Source organism: Ammospiza nelsoni, chromosome Z (assembly GCF_027579445.1).
Source record: "Ammospiza nelsoni isolate bAmmNel1 chromosome Z, bAmmNel1.pri, whole genome shotgun sequence".
Classification (NCBI taxonomy): Eukaryota; Metazoa; Chordata; class Aves; order Passeriformes; family Passerellidae; genus Ammospiza; species Ammospiza nelsoni.
Window position 1 is genome coordinate 36,265,066 of NC_080669.1, and position 21,139 is coordinate 36,286,204.

The 21,139-nt window shown below is 40.8% G+C and overlaps 1 protein-coding gene and 1 long non-coding RNA gene across 3 annotated transcripts in view; one reads left to right on the plus strand and one right to left on the minus strand.

The window, feature by feature from the left end:
* SLC24A2 (solute carrier family 24 member 2) overlaps positions 1-21,139 on the plus strand; it is a 105,232-nt gene that overhangs the window by 76,027 nt on the left and 8,066 nt on the right. For both annotated transcript variants that reach the window (XM_059492391.1, XM_059492392.1), the window contains 3 exons: positions 2,446-2,541; positions 4,174-4,259; positions 17,751-17,882. In XM_059492391.1, coding sequence (XP_059348374.1) covers positions 2,446-2,541; positions 4,174-4,259; positions 17,751-17,882 — 314 coding nt within the window. The remainder of the gene's footprint in view (positions 1-2,445; positions 2,542-4,173; positions 4,260-17,750; positions 17,883-21,139) is intronic.
* Positions 1,522-20,640, minus strand: LOC132086590 (uncharacterized). The gene is made up of 4 exons (XR_009420428.1): positions 20,551-20,640; positions 18,439-18,497; positions 1,799-1,938; positions 1,522-1,715 (listed from the first exon to the last, which is right to left on the minus strand). It is a non-coding gene; the product is annotated as an uncharacterized LOC132086590 (long non-coding RNA).

The window sequence follows — 21,139 nt, forward strand, 5'->3', positions numbered from 1 at the left end:
GTTATCCAAATAACTGAATTAATTCATGACTTCTTACTTTTACTTCCCACTGTTAGTCTTTCATATAACTCCATTGAAATATCTTCTGGTCTTAAGTCTGTGCTGGTTTTGCTGCAGGGACACCAACAGTTTTCAATAGAATTTTTTGACTGGAGATGAAGAATTAAAAGAGCTACAGGTCCTGTATTATAATAGTATTTTTAATTAGGAAATGTGCTGTAAAATAGCCACCAGTTAAACGTCTAAAAATATTTTAAAATGCTTAAAGTGCAATAACAATCAGGATAAAACAGTAAAGGCAGATACATCAACTTTCTACACATCATAGGCTGTCATAGGATGTCCAAAGAGTCCTTACATAGAAAGAGCTATGAAGGCAGAAAAAGGTTTCTTTTCACCTAATATTGATGTCTTTGACATTACCTTGTTTTAGTGTATCATTTGGATGCAGTGGTCAATAAAGAGTGACGAAACCTGGGACTTCTGGAGAGTGTGTTGCCCTAGGGAGTGTAGAGGTTGAGCTGTGTGATTAACTTCATGGCAGACAAAAAAAGCCCCAAACTGGCAGGTTTAGAAGAAAAAGTATCTCTGAGAATCTGAAATGAAAATCATGTATTCTGGGGACTTCTTCTTCCCCTTCTGAATCACAGACTATGCTGAGTTGGAAGGCACCCACAAGGATCATCAAGCCCAATTCCTGCCACAGGACAGCCCCAAGAGTCACACCATGTGCCTGAGAGCACTGTCCAAACACTTCTTGAGCTCTGTCAGGCTGGTGCTGGTATCACTTCCCTTGGGGAGCTGTTCCTGTGCCCAACCACCCTCTGGGTGAAGAATCTTTTTCTAACATCCAACATAAACCTCCCCTGACACAGCTTCAGGCCACTCCCTCAGGTCCTGTCACTGTCATCACAGAAAAGAGCTCAGTGCCTGCCCCTCCTCTTCCCCTCACAAGGAAATTGTAATGGCAGTGAGGGCTCTCCTCTGTCTCCTGTTCTACAGGCTGAGCAGACCAAGTGACCTCAGCTGCTCCTCACACAGCTTCCCCTCAAAGCCTTCCTACATCTTCGTAGTCCTCCTTTGGACACTCTCCAACAGTTTCATGTTTTCTCATATCGTGACACTCCAAACCAGCCCCCAGCACGGGAGGTGAGGCTGCCCCAGCTCAGAGCAGAGCAGGACAATCCCCTCCCTTGCCCAGCTGTGATGCTGTGCCTGATGCACCCCAGGACAGGGTTGGCCCTCCTGGCTGCCAGGGCACTGCTGACCCACGTTCAACTTGCCAGGATCCCCAGGTCCCTTTCCATGGCCCTGCTTACATCACCTCTGTCTGTCTGTACATCCAGGGTTGTCCCATCCCAAGTGCAGAATCCAGCACTTTATCTTGTTGAATTTCTTATGATTGGTGATTGCCCAGACCCCTGATTTGTCAAAGTTTCTCTTCAGGGTCTCCCTGCCTTGTGAGGGAGTCAGCAGCTCCTCCCTTTTTGGGAACTGGTTGAGTATTCCTTCCAGTTCCATGTCCAAGTCATCTATGAAGATGTTGAAGGGCAGAGGGCCGAGCATGGGGCCCTGTGGAACCCCAGTAGTGACAGGTCCCCAGTCTGATGTCACCCCATTCACTGTCACCTTTGTGCCTGACCCGTGACTCAGCTGCTCACCCACGCCATGATGTGTTTATCCAGCTGAGGCTGCACAGTAGGTCCAGAAGGATCCTGTGAGAGACAGTATTTGAAAATCTACTGAAATCCAAAAAGATCACATAAATTAGTTGCTGTTTATCAACAGGGTGTGTTACCTTATCATAAAAGGAAATCGGATTCGATAAGCAGGACTTTCCCCTCATGAAGCCATGCTGGCTGTGATAAGTGGTAGTGTTGTCTTTCAGGTCTTTTTCAGTAAATCCCAGAATAATCTTCTTCATAATTTTACCAAGCACTGAAATGAGTAGAAGTCACAGACACATAAATAAGTCCAAAGTGACAAAACTGCCCACACTCACTCTAATGCAGTATATGTGTTAATATGAAATTTTGTTCTACACTACTACTAATTGAGAACTGAAACTGTTTGTTTTTATTTATGATATCTTGATTCATCTGTATTCATTGTCTGCTTCAGCTGAATTCTTACACCAGCATATTTATAGGTGAAAGTGTACTGACTTCTTCCAAAGAAAAATCATAGCTTTTGGTTTCAATTTCTTTTTCTATTCATTGCTGAGTTCTCAAAGAAATTACATTTTCATTTCTACAAAAGAAAGAAAGAAAGAAAAAATCCTCAACCCTGTATATGGGAACATGAGATAATGTTTAATAGCATATTTGCTGTTTGAGGAGGAATTGAAACGGATTCTCAGCAGTGATCTATGGAGACTAAGCTATGGAAAATTAACTTAGCGTCTCAAAATGGCTGCATTGTAATAATGACAATGTTTTCTTTTAGGAAAGTTCAAGGAAAGGGCCTCAATTCTGCATAAGATTGCCAAAAAAAAGTGCCAGGTGGAAGACAGTGAAAGGCAGAATGGAGCGGCTAATCATGGTGAGTGCGGCGCTTGCAGATTTATCACCTGCCTGAGAGTCTCTTTCACTGTTTTATTTTGTTTGAAAATTGTTAATCATTACTTTCTCCTTCATTACATATGCTATTTTAGTAAAAATACTCTGGTTCTCTGTACCAAAGAATATGAAATTTATGGATGGGACAGAAGTTAAATGCAAGAATAGAAAGCCAGTCAAGGCATATAGAAAGCCTCCTAGGCAGGTTAAAGAGAAAAAAGCAAAGCTGATTTTGGTTATGGGTTGAAGTGATAGACAGGCAAAACTTCCTTGCGGTATATACAGAAAAATTTATTTAATTTATTGAAATGCTCTAGTAGAACATGTGTTTTATATGGTACCACCCTCATCACAAAAAGCATCACCTTCATATTTAAGGTTTGATTTGTCTGTGTACTACTTTCTGGGAGTCATTGAGGCCCATCTATGCAAATTGTGGAAAATTGACTTGCTAGAGTTTGCCATTCAGGCAAGAATTTTAATTTTAATTCCAAAGTTTCTATGCTAAAGGAAAATCTGTACCATGACCTGTTTTCTCTACTTTACCTCATCATATTATCTGCATTAGAAAACCAGATACAAATGTGTCCAATAAAATCTGAATCATTTTATTACTTGACACTTTTTCTGACCTTGTGTTATGTTTACATAGTATTTGCTTCCAAAATCAGGCAGTTGGTTGGGATGGTCTGTTAATAAACCAAAATGCTGAGTGAGGGGTTAAGAGACAACACACATATACTGAAATAATTACAGATAGTCTGGCACTCTTCTGTGGCTGTGATCTCAGATTTTTAATTTAGAAGAATCTCAGGATAGCAGTAATGTAACTAGACAGCTGTATTTACTTCTATGCACAAGAACATACCATAAGGCATGTTGAACTTGAGTAAGGCATTTCATATTGCTATTCCCCCTTACTTTGTATTGTCTAAGGTATTTTGGGCCACTGACACATTTATGTACCACATACTTACAGAGGTAATTACCGCTTAGAGAATTCCAAGATAGTCAAAGAATAAATTTGAATAAATTTGGCATCATAAACCTAAGGCCTAACTTTATTCCTTTAATTCCTGTGCAAGTTTAGAACAAGGACTACAGGATTCTGGTTTAAAAATCGTCCTCTATTATTACATATTATTACACCATATGTTTACTCCTTCCCACATTTTTGCAGGGAAGACAGCAGGATTACAGCTTCAAAGCTTTGAATTTACTAATTGCAGGAGTTAGTGTGTTATAAAACTTTTGTTGCTGAATATATCCCCTCACCTATATTCAGCATGGTGCATTCTATAAAGTCAGGGGTGAATGCTCTATGTCACTTTCTACCTGAACTATTAGGCTCGGTGCATTTAGCATAAACAAAGAACACTGAATATTGCAATGAACTTAAATATTTCTCAAAATGTTACTCACTGCTTATAAGATTTTTATTGAAAATGGGTACTAGGCAAATTCTTTTCCTTCTCTTTTAACACAGATGTTGACTCAACATTAGTATTTGACAATTTGCTCAGACTGAATATATGACAGCTATTTCAATAGTATATTTGTAATTTAATATTCTGTTCTGTTGTTTTCCCTCTCTTATCTATGGATGGTGCCACAGAGAAAGGTGCAAAAGTGGAAGTTGCAGTAACACCACCAAGTGATTCAGGACCAGTGCAGAATGGAATCGCCCATAATGTTGAAGAGGTTAATGACTTTTTTATTCTTCTTTTTATTCTTGTGTTACCAAATATATTGTGTGTTTGATTGTGCTTTTCACTGAAAGCAAACATCTTAATAGAAAGTAGCTGAGAGTATGAAGTGACTACATAATATTTAGTTTTCATTTACAGCTGAACCCAGTTTGCCATATGTAAAAGATCTTGCCTTCTGTCCCTGCCCTTTAGTGTAAGGTAAGGTAGGACTCTGGAATCTATTCTTTTGGGAAATGTATTTTTACTTTATAGATAAGATGTTTGAAGCCATAAATATAGCGAATAGAAATTGCTTGTCACATTGCACAAAACCTGTTCTCTTAGAGAGAACCTGTCACGATGTGCATCATGAAATAGTCAAAATTCATTATGCAAGAGGACCTGTACACAAACTTCTGCATCCCTCCTTCTGTTATCTTGCTTCATAAGGTTTTTGTCCCACTGAGTATGTTCAGTGGAAACAATGAAGAAAAAGCAATCTTAAGCAATCACATATCACAGCAACATCCACATGTTTTTAATTTACATTGTAATAAAACATTTCCTAGGCTTCAGAAATCTGCAAGGTCAAAGAGCTTTATCATTTGAGATAATTTTTTCAGTCTCAATCCACTGCAGGGGAAGAAGGGAAAATTATTGCAAGAGTACATTACTCAGCAATGTGCAATTCCTTTTATCTCCCTTTAGACAGTTTAAATTTGCAGTTATGCAGGCTTTGGAACTTTTATGTTAATTTCAGCAAGTGTTAGGACATCCTGAACAATGATTCTGCTCTATTAGATGTGGGATACATTATTTATCCGTATCCAAATGGCACAATAGAACAAAGCAGGGCAGTTTGTTCCTCCTCTGGAGGAGGAATGAGTCTGCAGATTTAGCTTCATCAATCTGAATGAAAGTATTTCAGGTATCTGCTGTCAAAATAAAAATTAGCAGTCTACTAACAGCATTTTGAAATGGTCCATGCTGGATTCCTCCCCAGTGGCCTTTCCAATTTTGTCTTCTTCCAGTGGTAACCTGACAGCTTTCTTAGGCTGCTTGAGTATTGCTGAAACATATTTTGTAATTTAAAAGTACATGCTGGAATTTTTGAGAAGCTGTAATACAAATAGTCTACTCATCCATGGAACAAGTAAATAGGCTTCCATAATACTTAGGACCCTGCTTCATTGTCAGGGTCTCTGCCAACTCTGTAGTGTACCAGAGGCTCCCCTCAATGCATGTCTGGCTTTTTGTACATGGCTTCCTTAAACACCTTTCCAAACTCTACGTCACTCTGAAGCTAACACTGGGGGTTCAGTTTCCTTCCGCTCTGTGTATGGACTTAACCAACACTAATAAGATTACTCTCAATTTATAGTAGACAAAGTTTGCAGGCAGCAACAGAAGGCCACTCACAGCATTTCTGTGACCATTTCCATTGATGAATATTACAATTTGAAGAAGGTAACTTGGTCATTGCCCTCCTAGGCCTTCTTTTTAGCTTTTCAAAACTTTAACTACAAATTGTCTTGAATTTTGATCTTTTTGTAACCAGGTGTTCTCCATTCTATATTGATACCATTTGCTTCTGTTTCGAAGTAGAATTCAATCAAGCAGCTTGAAATTTAGATTATTTTTCCTTACTCTAATGAAAAAGGCATTGCTGTAGTGCCAGAATTTGGAAAGACAGTATAAAATTGCTTGTCTCTGGTTTTCCACTTGTGTAGTCTAAGGATAAGGTTTTGTGATCCATAAGTTCTGCTTAGAAAAATCCCTCCAAAAAGCTGTTTTGCCTCCATGTTGTGGAAATGATAATTTAGAACTGAGAAACTAGAGACAACTGTCACTCTGGACTGTCAGTCTGTACTGACAAAGCTTCAGGTATGCCTTTGAGGGGAAAAAATGCTGTCCTGAAAACCGCAGGATGAGAAATGGCTCTAGGCTCTAGAGCAGATCAATGTGAAGTGTGTTTACCATGATGATACAGAGGATCTGCATAGGCATCTAATTCTTTCTCCTCCATTGTCAAGTTCCACTATGGTCGTCATGCTTTCCTGTCTTGCAAAACAAGCATATTTCTGGGGTTTTTCTTACTTTTTACTGATGCAGATTATAGTGTCTGGGTCTAAATCCCTGGAAACAAGCATTTTAGAATAGCAATCTCTGTATTAGAGCTAGAATTGTCTGAAAATAAGTACATTAAATATTCTATGTTACTCTAGTAAAAACAGAATATGCACATAAGTCCATTTTACTTATAAATTCCCTATTATTTTAAAATTACAAAGTTGAGGAAAAGACCCTTGTGAAAAGATGGTCCAGGCTAAGACTGCAAGCAAAGGAGAAAAAAATAGCTTTCATATTGTATTTTGATTTTTATATACTTGAATTTTTTTTTTTTTTTTTAAGGATAATACTCCCATTGCCACAATTTAGTTTCCTGGTTTCTTTAGGGGCTTTTAAGGAACCTCTTTATATTTTTTCCCAAATTATTTTTCTTTCTTTCTTTCCTTCTTTTTCAAAAAGAAGGAAAGGCTTACACAGAGCTGGAACACCACACAAGACAGATGCTAGGACACTGTCAAGTTAATGACTTCTGCAAGGTGTCATGACTAGGTGGATTTCACCTAGTTTATTTGGGAGTTTGTTTTGTTTTGGCTTAATGTCTTCATTTCTCTCTTCCAAATTCCACTGTCTTGCTTTTCCCTTTCCCTTTTTCCTAGACTTTAACTCCCATTTTTCTTACTCCATTGTGCTCCACGGAAATTCAGCTGTTCTCTTTCTAGTTCAAGCCCTTGAGCAGCAAGGAAAATTCTGTCCTAATGCTACTTGTAGAAATTCAAAAAGGGTGTCCAGAAAATGTACCCAGCAACATTTCTATTTCTGCCAGATAGTGAGACTTTTATCACCCCACTTTACTCTAAGTAGCAGCTGATATCCTACTCTTTGATAAAACTGGGATCATCAGCTAAGAAGGACAGACGGCTATGGTCTCCTTCCTATTTTTTAGCCAGCACAGGAGGGAACAATACCTCCTCCCACCATACCATCTGTATGACATTACTGCTTTATTTGAAGTCAGAAATTGCCTTCCTTTCTGCTGGATATTGCATCTTCCTTGGGGATTTTGTTCTACTTACAGCATTCTGTCTCTTAACCTTTAGCAGGTTGCCACAGAGGAGAAGACTCTGTTATATAATACCACTTCATAGAGTGGTACCAAACATGCACAAGAAAATTAAGGAAGACTGAAAGGACACTTACTAGCTCATTAAATGTTTTATAAAGTGCCCTTCAGAATGTGATCCTTCTGAGAAGTCCAGTTCCACCCCCTGCCACCTTCTTAACTGGCATTTGGTAGCTGTTTTAACCTGTGGCTTACCTAAAAATAGTTTCCAATCTGAAGATAACACCTTTTCCTGCCGCCCCCACACACACGCACACATGCACGCACATACACACACGCACACGCGCACACATGCGCACCGCTTTTCCTGTTTCCGTGGAAACCCCACCGGAAAGTGTTTACATGCCAACCATGACTGAGATAACTTTTCCGTAGAAATATAAGGCAATTTTTATGTCATAGGAGAGTGGTGCAAAGGCTTCATTGCTTGCATTGGATTTAATCCACTTACCTGAGCAACAGCCTGGCAAAGCATGTTTTGTCTTCCCCGCTGAAGAGCAGCAGCACCATTTCAAGACAGAGCATTGATTGGGGCATATCTCCCCTGACCTGGAATACTTATTCCATTCACAGCAAATTAGCTTGGTGAGAATGTGAGGAGCATTGGATTCTCTGTCTCAGGGTATTAATCTGAGCTACGTTAAACATTACTATTTCATAGAGAGAGAGCGTAGAGAAGATTAATGCAGCCTTTGTCGTAAGGCTGTGATATAGTCCAGCATCCCTGGTAGTTATTTGATTCATCATAAAAAGGTTATTTTCCAAAGCCCAAATATTTTTTCAGTTGCCACATTTGGCCTTAAGGAAACGTCTCCATCTTGTTTGCTCATTGCAACTTAAAGAGTAGGTGCTGCTATCAAAATGAGTAGATCTTTATTTTCACAATGTACTCAGTTGCCTACTCTACATTTTTTGCTGCTGTATGACCCGTTTGACTTACTTGAAAATTAAGACTGTGCAAAATGGCATGAAGATGAAGTATTATTCTTTAGAAGTATCTCCATGATACCATAGCTGTTATTTCTCCAGGTGAGCTCACTGCAGTTTTGTGTGTTATATTCTGAGAATTTATTCTGAAATTCCCCTAAGAGTGCTGGCAATAACATAGCATAAAAACTAGCATATCGGTTTTGGAACCTGTAATTTTACTTATTTCTTCAAGTGCCCAAGAGAACATAAGCAGCAAGAGGAGAATATGAACGAAACACCTACCTGACCTTACTCCTTCCTATAGGGTCCACTCTAAAGGTAGCTCTTTTCAGCTCTTTTCAGTAGTGGTACAGCAAGGATTAGCTGTCCTAAGAAGAGTATACACATATAAAGAATGCATTCTGAAAGCTAATGGTTGTAATATTATTGCCTGGTTGAATTTTACTCAAGAATTTGTGAGGAAAGATATTGCTTTCTTAGTCACCCCAGAAACTGCATACTCTTCTACTAACTTACTATCTCACCTTCTTCCCTTTTTTTTTTAAATTACTTGTAGGAGAAGAAAAATGAGGGATGAGGCTTACAGATAAGAAGCAGAAGGCAGAGACTTGAGGCTGTTCATAGAGTATTGCCTACACTCTCTGCCTTTCTAGTGAAATAGATTAATGTGAGATGTGCCCTTCTAAAGAAAAAATAAACCTCAATTTTGAAAATCACTATATACCTCTGGGACAGAGAACATTTGAGATGACAATCACATCTGTTTTTCTTGACTTACTCATTGTGAAAAGTTGGGTTCTACAGACCTCATTTCCAAAAAAAAAACCTCACAAACAAGCAAACAAACAAACAAAAATCCACCCCAAAACAAAAGAAGGCCTGAGCAGTCTTTTGCAGCAAAGAAAGGAATTGCCTCTTTATAGGTAGTACAATGTCCCTACTATAGCATAAGCAAATGAAACTGTGTGTAATTCCTGTCTTGAGTTTCCTTTCTTCTTTAGACCTCATGCTAATTCTTTATTGATTAATTGTATCAGCATTCAGAATGCGCAAGAAATGTACAAGGATGTGAATTTATAGCTTAGCTCTTCATTTTAGGTAGACTAAGATTAATCCTCAGAATATGGTATTTATAGTTCATATGTTATAGCTGTTATACAATAGGAGTAGTTGGTGAAGAGTGGCAGATTCAGTATTTCTGGTAAGTATGAGGTGGTTCTTTGTTCTTGTTTTCTGTTTCCTCCTAATGTGTGGGGAAAAAGTGTAAAATTCTGTTTCATTGCCAGAAAAGCAACTGTTTTTCCTAATGCAATATGACTGTAAGGCTCTATGGAGACGGTGATTTTGTGATGCTTGCTAGGAGTGACTACCTTGTGACTTTGGCAGATGAAGCTTGCTATAAGCTGTTGTTTATAAGCAAAATAATTGTGGATTAAATGTCACCATATGTTTGTATTGTTTATGTAATGTGAACACACCATCATTTCCTCTGTTTGGAAAAATTTTACTGGGAAAATTGGATAGATTAGATTAGATACTAAGAAGAAATTGTTTACTCTGAGGGCGGTGAGGTACTGGAACAGGTTGCCCAGAGAAGTTGTGAATGTCCCAACTGGAGCTGTGGAAGTGTTCAAGGCCAGGCCGGGGTTTTGAGCAATCTGGTCTAGTGGAAGAGGCCTCTGTCCATGGCAGGGAGGTTAGAACAAGGTGATCTGTAAGGTTCCTTCTAACCCACACCACCCCATGTTTCTTAAAGAGTCCGGATCAAACCAGTAAGTGCTTTCTTCCCTGGGATTACAGGTAAGTATTTGATAGATGCTCTTGCATAAAGAACTGTGAAATATGGAACATCCATAGATTTTGTCCCCTTTTAATTGTTTTTAATGATTTAAATAAAAGAAGAGCTGAAGTAGCAAGAATAGAGTTTTGAATGTATGTAGATTGGTTTAAAAGAGTATTTTTTACAGGTGTATGAAAGAGAACACTGAGCAGAATAGCACTTCTAATCTCATTTCTTAAGATGCAAGGAGGGCATTTTCCTAATAGAGGATTCATTTCCTTATTGTCCTTAATAATAATAATAATAATAAAATATATGCCAGGGTACCACATTTATCCCATCTAGGCACTAGTATACATTTGATATTCAGCACTGCAGATGTCTCTATAACAAAAAGACAGTCTCAAACATCAGCAAGAAGAAATTAGGATCCTATGCATAAAGAGTGAAAAGAATTATGACAGAATTATTAAGGGTTTCATGGAAACACAATAATAACTATTATATGTGAAGATCTAATGCAGCTCTGCCTAAATCTTGACTAGTTAAGAGATGAGGGGTACAAGTATGTCATTCTGTATTCTTCCAGTCAGAGGACATGATGCTGGAAGAAACAGGAAGACGCAGAAGGTCAATAATTTGCTCCAAGAATGGTATCACCAGCAGAAATTTAGGGGGTTTTATCATAGCTTGGCTTAAACAAGTCTGGGCCTGCTGATGACAGACAGGGTACACCTGTCTCAAAGGGGCAAAGGGTTAGCAGGGCTTAGTGAAAGAGCCTTAAACTAGATTTGAAAGAAGAAAGGAATGAAAGCAGGCATGTTAGAGATGAGCCTAAGAGTGGCACATCAATGTTTGAGGAGCAGCGTGCTATTGCAGTCCTGGATTCAGTCTGCTCCATCTGCTGAGTACACCAAAGCACATTTGAAATGTCCCTGTCCTAATTCATGTTGCACCTTCACCATCTCGGTGCCGGTGGAAGGTCAAGATCCATATACAGCTGGAAAGACCTAATCATCATCAATCCATTAGAAACAACAAGCACCTGAGAACAGTCACGTAGTAATTAAGGCTCCTTCCCACCCAATATATGACAGGACTGGTAGCCCACCTAAAGTGCATCTACACCAATGTATGCAGCATGCACAACAAACAGGAGGGCCTGGAAGCCATTGAGCAGATGGAAAGCTATCATGTAATTGCAGTAACATAGACATGGTGAGATTACTTACACAACTGGAGTGATGCAATAGGTGGCTATAAACTCTTCAGAAGGGATAGACAAAGAAGAAGAGGTGGCATGGTAGCCCTGTGTGTTACGGAGTATTTGACTTTCCAGAGCTTGATGATGGTGATAAAAGGGCTGCGTATGTATGGGTAAGACTAACAAAATCAATATCCTGGTGGGAGTCTAGTATAGACCATCCAACCAGTTCAAAGAGGAAAACAAAAATATACTAAAAGCAGTGGAGGAAGTCTTACAATTGCTGGACGTTTTTCTTCTGGGACACTTCAGCATATCAGGCACCTGCTGGAAATACAACATAGCAGAAAGGGGACAGCCCAGGAGGTTTCTGAGCTGTTTGAAACATGCCTTGGTACTTCTCTCACGGTGGGTGAGGAAGCCAGCCAGGGAAGGTGCCCAGCTGGACCTGCTGCCTGTGAACAGAGGATTAGAGGGAGCTGTGGTGGCCAGAGTCCATCTTGGGCACAGAAACCACAAAAGGAGAGCCTCTTTCTATTCCCAGAGCTGTAAGGAAGGGGTCAGCAGAACTGCCAGGATTGCCTGGGACTTCCAGGGGGCAGACTTTGGCCTGTTTACAGGACTGGCTGATAGCATTCCTTGGGATGTGGTCCCAAGGGGACAAGGGACTGCAGGAAGGCTGAACATCGTTTGAGAAAACAATCTTAAAGGTGCAGGAGCAGGCTGTCCTTATGTGCTGAAAGAGGAGCTGTCTGGGAAGAAGACTGGCCTGGCTGAACAGAGCTCAGGCTGAACTCAGGAGAAAAAGGAGAGTTTATGACCTTTGGAAGAAGGGACAGGCAGCTCAGGAGGACTACAAGGATATTGTGAGGTAATGCAGGGAAAAAAATAGATGGGCCAAAGCCCATCTAGAATTTAATTTGGCTTCTGCAGTTAAAGACAATGAAAGGTGTTTCTAGAAATGAAAGGTGTTCTAGAAAGACAACATCAGCAGAAGGAGGCTTAAAGACAATCTCCATCTTTTCTTGGATACAATAGCAAACGTTGCAACAAGGAATAGGAGGAAGGCAGAGGTATGGAATGCCTTTTTTTGCCTTACTCTTTAACAGCAAGATTGGCTGTCATCAGGGTCAATCAGACCCCTGGGCTGGAAGACAAGGATAGCGAGCAGAATGAAGCCCCCGTAATCAAAGGGGAAATGGCCATTGACTTGCTGTACTGCTTAACACACATGAATCTCTGAATCTTGAGTGGATGGGATTCACTCAAGTGTATTGAGGGTGCTGATGGAAGTGCTCACAAGCCACTTGGCATCATTACAGCAGTCCTGGCTAACCAGGGAGGTCCCAGTTGACTGGAGTTGGCAAATGTGATGCCCAGCTGCAGGAAGGGTGGGAAGGGGAATCTGGAGAACTACAAGCCTATCAGTGTGACCTCAATGCCAGGGATGGTCATGAAGCAGATCACCTGAGTGCCATCACACAGCATGTGCAGGACATCAAGGGGGTCATGCCCTGCCAGCCTGGGTTTATCAGACACAGATCCTGCTTGACCAACCTGATCTCCTTCTGTGACAAATTGACTCATATAGTAAATGTGGGAAAGGCTATGGATGTTGTCTACTGGAGCTTAGTAAAGCATTTGACACCATTGCCCCCATCATTCCTCTGGAGATACTGGCTTTCCATGGTGTGGAGGGGTGGACTGGGTGTGGACAGTAGGGCTCAGAGTGGTGGTGAATGGAGCTAAATCCAGCTGTCAGTCACTGGTGGTGTTCTCCAGGGCTCTGTACTGGGGCCAGCCCTGCCTAATGTCTTTACTGATAATTTGGATGAGGGGATCTAGTACAGCCTGTCACTTTGCAGGTGATGCAATTTGGGTGGGAGTGTTGATTTTCTGGGAGGTCGGAAGGCTCTTCAGAGGGGTCGGACAGGCTGGATCCATGGGCTGAGGCCAGTGGTATGAGGTTCAGTAAGGCCAGATGCTGTGGCCTGCCTTTGGGTCAGAACAACCCTATGTAACAATGCTATAGGCTGGGGAATGAAAAACTTCATGGTGGGAAAGAAGGGGTCATTTAGTCTAGATCTCCAGAGGTCTCTTCCAGCCTTGATATTCTGTGATGCTGTGATTCTGTGCTGGCCTACAGCAACTAATCACAAGCCAGCTGTGTGCCCAGGTAGCCAAGAGGTCCAGTGGCATCCTGACTCATATGAGTGATAGTGTGGCCAGCAGGGGCAGGGGATTTTCCTGATGTACTGATAAGGCCTCAAATCCTGTGTTCACTTTTGTGCCCCTCACTACAAGAAAGACATTGAATTGCTGTAGTGTGTCCAAGAAGGACAATGGAGCTGGTGATGGGTCTGGGGCACAAGTCCTGGGAAGCAGCTGAGGGAGGTGGGTCTTTCAGCCTGGAGAAAATGAAGCTCAATGGAGACCTTATCACTCTCTACAACTGCCTGAAAGGAGGGCGTAGCCAGGTAGGAGTCAACCTCTTATCCCAAGCACCAAGTGACAAGACAAGAGGAAATGGCCTCAAGATGTGTCAGAGAAAGTTAGATCAGAGATTACAACAATTGCTTCATGGAAAGGGTTGTCAAGCATTGGATCAATTATCGAGCATAAAAGGGATTGTGCCACCATTCATGGAAGTATTTAGAATATGTGTAGGTATGGTGGCTGGGGACATGATTTCATGATGCAGCTGGCAGTGTTCTCTTCATGATTGGACTTTATGATCTAAAATGTCTTTCCCAGCCTAAATATTGTTATGATTCTATGAATTGGTGGAAGATGAAAAATATGCCATATTCCAATGCTTATTCTCTGAATGCCCATATCTGTAATATACTGGTGTAAACTGGCTTTTGTTCTGACCTAATGCTGCATTTCTTTCTAATGGATTAGCACCAGAGTTCATCATATCAGGTGGTGCAGCTTTCCCATATGTCCAGTCCAGTATCATTGAAGTTAATTAGCTACTGAGTCATAGCAGGGAATGAGATTTGGAGTGGAGATGGGTAGGTAGTAACACTTTGGCTGCCCTAAAAAAACTGAGATCTTTGCGCAGTGGTGGCAGGTGCGTCATAAAGTGAGCAGAATATCCTTCACTTCTGTTAGAGCATGTAGAGGTCAAGGCAGGTACCAGAAGGCATCTAAAATGGTACCATCGTATGTGTTTAGGCAATTGAATTCCTCAGTATATATCATGTTATAATTGTGCTTTCTTCTTAGAACTGCAGAATATGCTCCGACTGAACATTGCAAGTACAGAGTTTTCATCATACAGAAATAAAACTATATTTTCAGGATTAGTTTGTATGAACTGTGATAGCGCATATTCAGTATGTATGTGGCTGGAGCCACAGTCAGTGCATGCAGTCTCTGCCATAAATCTGTGCTGAGTCATTTCCTGTCGCTGCTGCTTAGTCCACAGCATGACACTCGCATTTGTGTGGTTTTAGAGCTACCGAAATGATTTCCCATTCTTTTCTTCAACATCAATGGAAAATTTAGTATTGCTTTGAAATTCATGGAAGCTAGATCTACAAATACTTTGAACTTCATTACTTCCACTGGTTTCTGTAAGGTCAGTGTTGAAAATCAGATGCCAAATCCAATTTACAAAATGGGAAAAGAATATCCATTCTGCAACATCTGTAATGTATCCTGGAGTTAAACAGCAAGAAAAAGTGTTTTGCCTGCACCATGAGCTTGTGTTTGACATTATAATTTGGGGATAGTTGTCTTGGGGAAAGGGATGATGGAGGACAACTGGAAGAGGAAAAATCTTGAACAGATAGATCAAGGTTTCTCAGGAGACATCTGGCAATGCCCAAAAGCAATTCTTTATGGCTCTTTGCAACAGCCACTGACACTGCCTCTGTGCTCACGCACACCCAGAGATGTTTGACACAGTCATGAGAATAGAACAAGGCCCATTGTTGAGCCATATGTGTGTACTGTACAGTATTGCTTGAACTAACATAGGCATTACTGTCTAGATATTTTTAAGACTTATGTGCAAACTCAGACTAATATAAAGTTTTGTTGTGATTAAATATAACTGCTAATCATGGCTAATCTCTAAAGATGGCATTTCAGGAAGTACTTTGCCACTCAGTGCTGTTTATGCAGCAGTCACTTAGAAAGCTTTATTCCAGCTGAGTTGGCTGATTGAATTACACAGAGGCCATTCAGAAAGAGTTACCTAGGCAACCCTTCAATTGGTCCTTTTGCGCTCAAATTTTATCTCAGTCATCATAATTCAAAGCTGAGCCTGTGTCTGTGTTTCAGGTTGATTTGCCCACCTCAAAAGCATCAACCAGAATGGAAAGTGAATGGATTTGGGTTTGGGAAGTAGCCTCATAAACTTCTCCTCTAGCATAGTTCCTCTAAAGTCAGGCTTCGGTAAATTTCCAGCAATGAAGCATAGTGTGTCCATTTCAGTGAGGAGCTGAAAGCTAAAGGCAAAAGCTAGCCTCTAAGCAGTTCCAGAGTCTCTGAAGTACTGTGTTGAGTGCTACAAATTGTGGTCATACATTTTTAAAATGTTTTTAATGATTATAGCCATTATGACCTGTGTACTTTACTGTTGTCATACAATTGTGCAACTTGGGAGTTTCACAAAGTATAGGGCTTAGCAAAATATTGTCCTCTGTTAACATTAACACGCAACTCAAAAGTAGCTGCAACTCATTAGTGTGTCAAGAGGTAAATAGGAGTTTGCTTTCAGTCCACTGATGTCAGGTGAAGAAGCCCAAGCTAAGAGCTGAGCTTGCTTCTGTAGGTACTGATCAGTTCAGGCAGTTCAACAATTCGGAAGTTCACAATAGTGGAATAATCAAGATCAGTTCTTCAAAACTAGCAGTAAATAGAATGTTATTAACAATACCAACATATGGTGATGTTTCATCGATAACTCTTTTGCTTAGAAAAGAACAACTGGTGTTAAAATTTGAATGATTGCTTTATATAGCATTGTCATAAGGTTTATGTAAGCAATCTTAATATAGGGCAATAACTGAAAAGAAACTGATTATAAATCTATTGGGGGAATAACATGCATATTGTGGACATATCTCAATTAGTATCTTTTTTTCAAAAATAAAACTCAAGAACACTACCTGAATAAGTCATCATTATATCACTCATGTTGTCAAACAATTATCATTGGGTGCACTTTTTCAGACTTTTTTAGCTTTCATTGAGCTCTGTAGAAATCTTTCCAAGGTTTAACAGCATTTGCATTGTACGCATCTGTTTGAAAGTAGTATTCAGGCTGTTTTTTCAGTTGCCTGATTCTGCAATTTATGTGCAGTTCTGGAGACATCACCTACCTATGTTAACAATTTAAATGTTATTTTAATACCTGTGTGCAAAAGGCTGAGTCATGCCCACTATACTTGCTCCATTTTGTTAGCAGAAGCAGTCTAAGGAAAGAGAAGTGTGTGGAAGCCAAATGTTTGCTGTCATAGGAGAGGGTTCCTATACACCTACTCTATAACAGGGATGACAGGTGGGCAGCTGACACATAAATGGAAACTAGGGACCAGTGTGAAAATCAGTGACACAAATTGGAGAGGAGTGTCTTCAGTTTTAGCACCAAGTTGTTAGGAACACTGCTGTGTTGTGACTGGTCTGAACACATGAGTCTTTGGGTAGAGACAAGGAGAAGTCCTTTCCTCATGCAGACAACCTGGCAACAGTGTTGGGGTTTAGAGAAGCTGGGCCATCACTGTCCTTGTTGGTTTCACAGTTTGAATGGGCAGAGCCCTGAGCAGCCCAGTCTGACCCCAGCAGCTTAGCACTAGAGCTCCACAGGTGCCTGACTTACCCTACCCACCTGTGGAGAAGACCACACATACCAACATACATGTGCATGTATATTTAATAGTAAGGTTTCAAGTTACTCTCAAAAGCTTAAGTAGTTAGGTACATGTACATATCTACATGCACACGTAAAGGTGTATGTGTGTGTGTGTGTGTGTGTGCGCGCGTGCACACAGGCACGTGTGTGCACACGTGCTCTCTCTCTTGTCTGTGTGGCCAGGCTTGATGCAGCCCAGACAAGTCTTAACCCATGACTAGACTAGCCCACATCCCAAGGGAGAGCCATGGGAACACCTGTCAGAGACACCCTGTGCATCCCAAGGGACCACCCACATTGTCAACCAGTGGACATGCTCAGGCAGCCTGTGCCGTAGGGATCCCTCGCAGTCTGGCCAAAGTCTCTTTTGGTGTGTCCTGGCTAATGTTGGTAGGTAGCTGTGGTGTTCATGCAATGTTTTCAGACGTGTTGTGTTCTCCGGGAAACACAATGCTGTCCTTGAACTCCTTTTGAAAGAATCCCTAACTTCATTCATCTACTTTGGTAATCTGCTCACTGGAGCTTTTCTTACAGAATGAAGAGGATGAGGAGGAACAGCCTCTCAGCTTGGCCTGGCCCGAAACCCCACGCAAGCAGGTCACCTATCTTCTGGTGTTACCCATTGTTTTTCCACTGTGGGCTACCCTGCCAGATGTCCGAAAACCTGTAAGTAACTTACAACTGTTGTTGTAAGTCAGTGTGTACTGCACAGAAGGGTGGCTCTCTAGTTAAATGCCAAAAAAGAACAAGAGCTATCAGGTTTTTCTGATTGTTTCTTCTTTGAAGAAGAGGTCACAATGTTAGCATTCAAATCTTCAAATGGCAAATGGGTGTTTATGAGCAGCTGGTTGTTAGTAGCTCTATAAAGATTATGATTTGTATTCACTTATACTGTATGATATAAAGTGAATGGTCTGAAAAATTCTTTGGGGCCTTCACATTTGTATTTTTGAATCTCTGCAGAACACATGAGTGCTGAGTATCTGTCTGTCTGCAGTGCCCTAAAGGATATGACTGGAAGGCTTTTAGAGACTAAATCTTTTCTGTAGTTCAAACATATGTTCTATTAGACCTTTTTCTTTCATCCATAATCTTGTAATTTTCATACTAGGATGAGATTTTTAAGTCCTCATGAATAAAATACTTACTAGTTTTTTCCTAAACACAGCTTGAAGTAATGTAAGACTGACAGGTTACCAAGGCTTACCACTTTTATACTTACATATACAAATAGACCTGACTGGGAAGGCTCATGGAAAGCAAAAGAGAGAGCATCAAGACCTGAAAAAAAAAAAATTAGTGGCATTTGAATCTCTTTTCCTTTCTTGATCAAAAACAGGTTAAAAACTGGTGCAAGAGAGGCATGCACAGCATATAAGTTTATAAATCAACACCCTGAATTCTTCTTTCCTCCTCACACATAGTGAAAAACCTTCCTGCCATCCCACACACTGAAAAACTGCAATTCAGTGCAAGAAAGAAGCTGAAATAAGATCTCTGACTTTTTTTAGATAAAAGGTTCCAAAGGCTATAAAGTGACATTTACCCTTCTTTCCCTTCTCATGCTTTTTCCCTTTCCAATTTCTAAGCTTTCTTTTTCTTAAAGATTCCAGAAAACTCTGGAAATCGCTATTGTTACATAACACACAGAACATATTGCATGAATTTAAAAATTATTTATTTCTGAATGTATGCCCTCCTTTCATCATTCAAAACTATCCTTGTAATTTTTTTCATAATCTGATATAAAATTAGCGAGGAATATTTATGGGCATTGTTTTGAATTTTGAAAATCTGAAGCTAATGAAAGTAGACCTGTAGCTTTATTCAATATTCTGTAGTGTACAAATGAGAACATTTTTTCAAAAATAGCTTTGGGAAGTGAATATCTTGACAAGTTGCCTGCAAGTTTGTGATGCATGTAATTATTAACACTAGTACCATTCACAACAGAACTCCATGCTGACATCCAGCAGCTGGAACACCTTGCCATACCACAAAAGATAAACATGGATGCATGTTCCAGATAGGCAAGTTTTAAAAACAAAGTTTTAAAACTCCATTCACTGAAAGGTGTAGTTTATACAGAAAAAAGTGTAGTTTGTAATTACATGTAAATTAACAGAAGAGGTGATGGGCTGTATCAGTATGACAAGCTGCTTACTTTGAACATTGGTGTCAAAGAATTAACCAGACAGTTGCATAAACTATCTAACATTTTAAGTATGCTTCATTAATGTATCTTCAAAATATTCTCACTTATTTCTGTGTGCCATCCCCACTAATCCCTTCCTAACAAAACTGATGCCTGCTATCACAGCTCAGCATGTGCATCAGAAAACAGTTTTCAATTAAATCTGTGTCAAAGTTTTGACACTGGCACAAGGCCAAATACCCCCACGAAAATACACTTTCTCTGGTGTCTGCTGTGAGATTTTGACCAGGAATAAACAAAGCAGGCTCCCACTTGAAAAAAAAGAAAAATTTATTAACTAAACTACAAAAACAATTACTAAACTACACACAAAAGAAAAGGAAACACAAGGAAAATTAAAACCTCACAAAAATACTCTCCTCCTCCTCCCCCCTAAATTCCAAATACAATACGTCTTCCAAAATCACCAATTCTGGGTCCAGCACCACCCCTTTAGAATGCTCAACTTTCAGTTCCTCAAGAGGAGAGGGAGTCCTTCCATGTGTCGTGGTGGCCTTTTCCGTCCTTGTTCCGGTGCTCTCACCACTGAACAAGAATCAGGGCTGCTTCCAGGGTTGTCTTTTTAAGGATGCTTTGTCCAGTTCCAGAAAAGCACAGTATCTCACCTTTGGGACATCCGTCCCCCCCATATTTTATATAACCCCTGAGGCCGAGGGGTACCCACACTGAATCTTCTTTGGCTCTGGGACATTTCTCCCCCTGGACTCAGTCTCTGTATCACACGGGAACATGGCTCTGTCCATGGCTACACGAAAGAGTCCAGCATAAAATGCCACTCCCTCTTCTCCATTCTTCCAACATCTCTCACTCTCTCTCTCTCTTGTCCAGACCTTCATCACTCGTCTAGGAAGGGTTAATGTTCTGTGAAGTTTTCATTGTCCAAGAAGGGTTAAAAACTCCTCCAAGCAGCTGGATTCCTGGCTGCACACCCCCCCCCCCCCCCATCTCCTCAGCCGGGCTGCCTGCTGCCAGCACATGTTTACTGAATTTCAAGGTAACGGCCACAAACACAGGCTGCACTCTCTCTCTCTGTCTGTCTCCAAGGGGGGGAACAGGCTGCCCATTGCTTCCCGGCATTTCTTTACTTCTTCCTTCCACCCTTGGGGGGGCCAGGCCTACCTCTCCCGGGCCAGGCCGCATGGCTTTTCCCCTCCCCCTGCCCAGCCAGCAACTGGGCCGGGGGAGAGACCCAACTCCTTCCTGCCGGAAATCCAAAGAGAAACTGCCAGGGGGAGAGCCCTGCTTTTACCCTGTGTTCTCAGAGGTGGATCCAATGCCCAGTGGTTGGGCCAGATGGCAATATTCAAATCTGAGCACTCATTGGCCCTATCTACAGCATCCCAGAAATCCTGTGTCCGGGTCAAACCATGACAATCTGTGAGATAAAAGTTAAAGCAAACCTAAAATCATACTCGACTAGACATTTTAGACAGGTCTGCCATAAGGGGCTCGATTTCCAAGTGTGATAATTTTAGTCAGAAACCCAAATTCTGCATCAGGATGCTCAGATTAGCATATGCATATATAAAGTGAATGCTTGTGTGCTATATACAGATTTGAAAGACCATATGGAGCCTTTGGCATCCTCTGTGGGTGTCCACTTTTCAATAAGTTCTTCCTTCTATCTAGAGTCTTTTTTCTAGTGTATATTTTATCTCCACACAAAGGAGATGGTTTCCCTGCATTTATTTGTACTATTCTGAGGTAC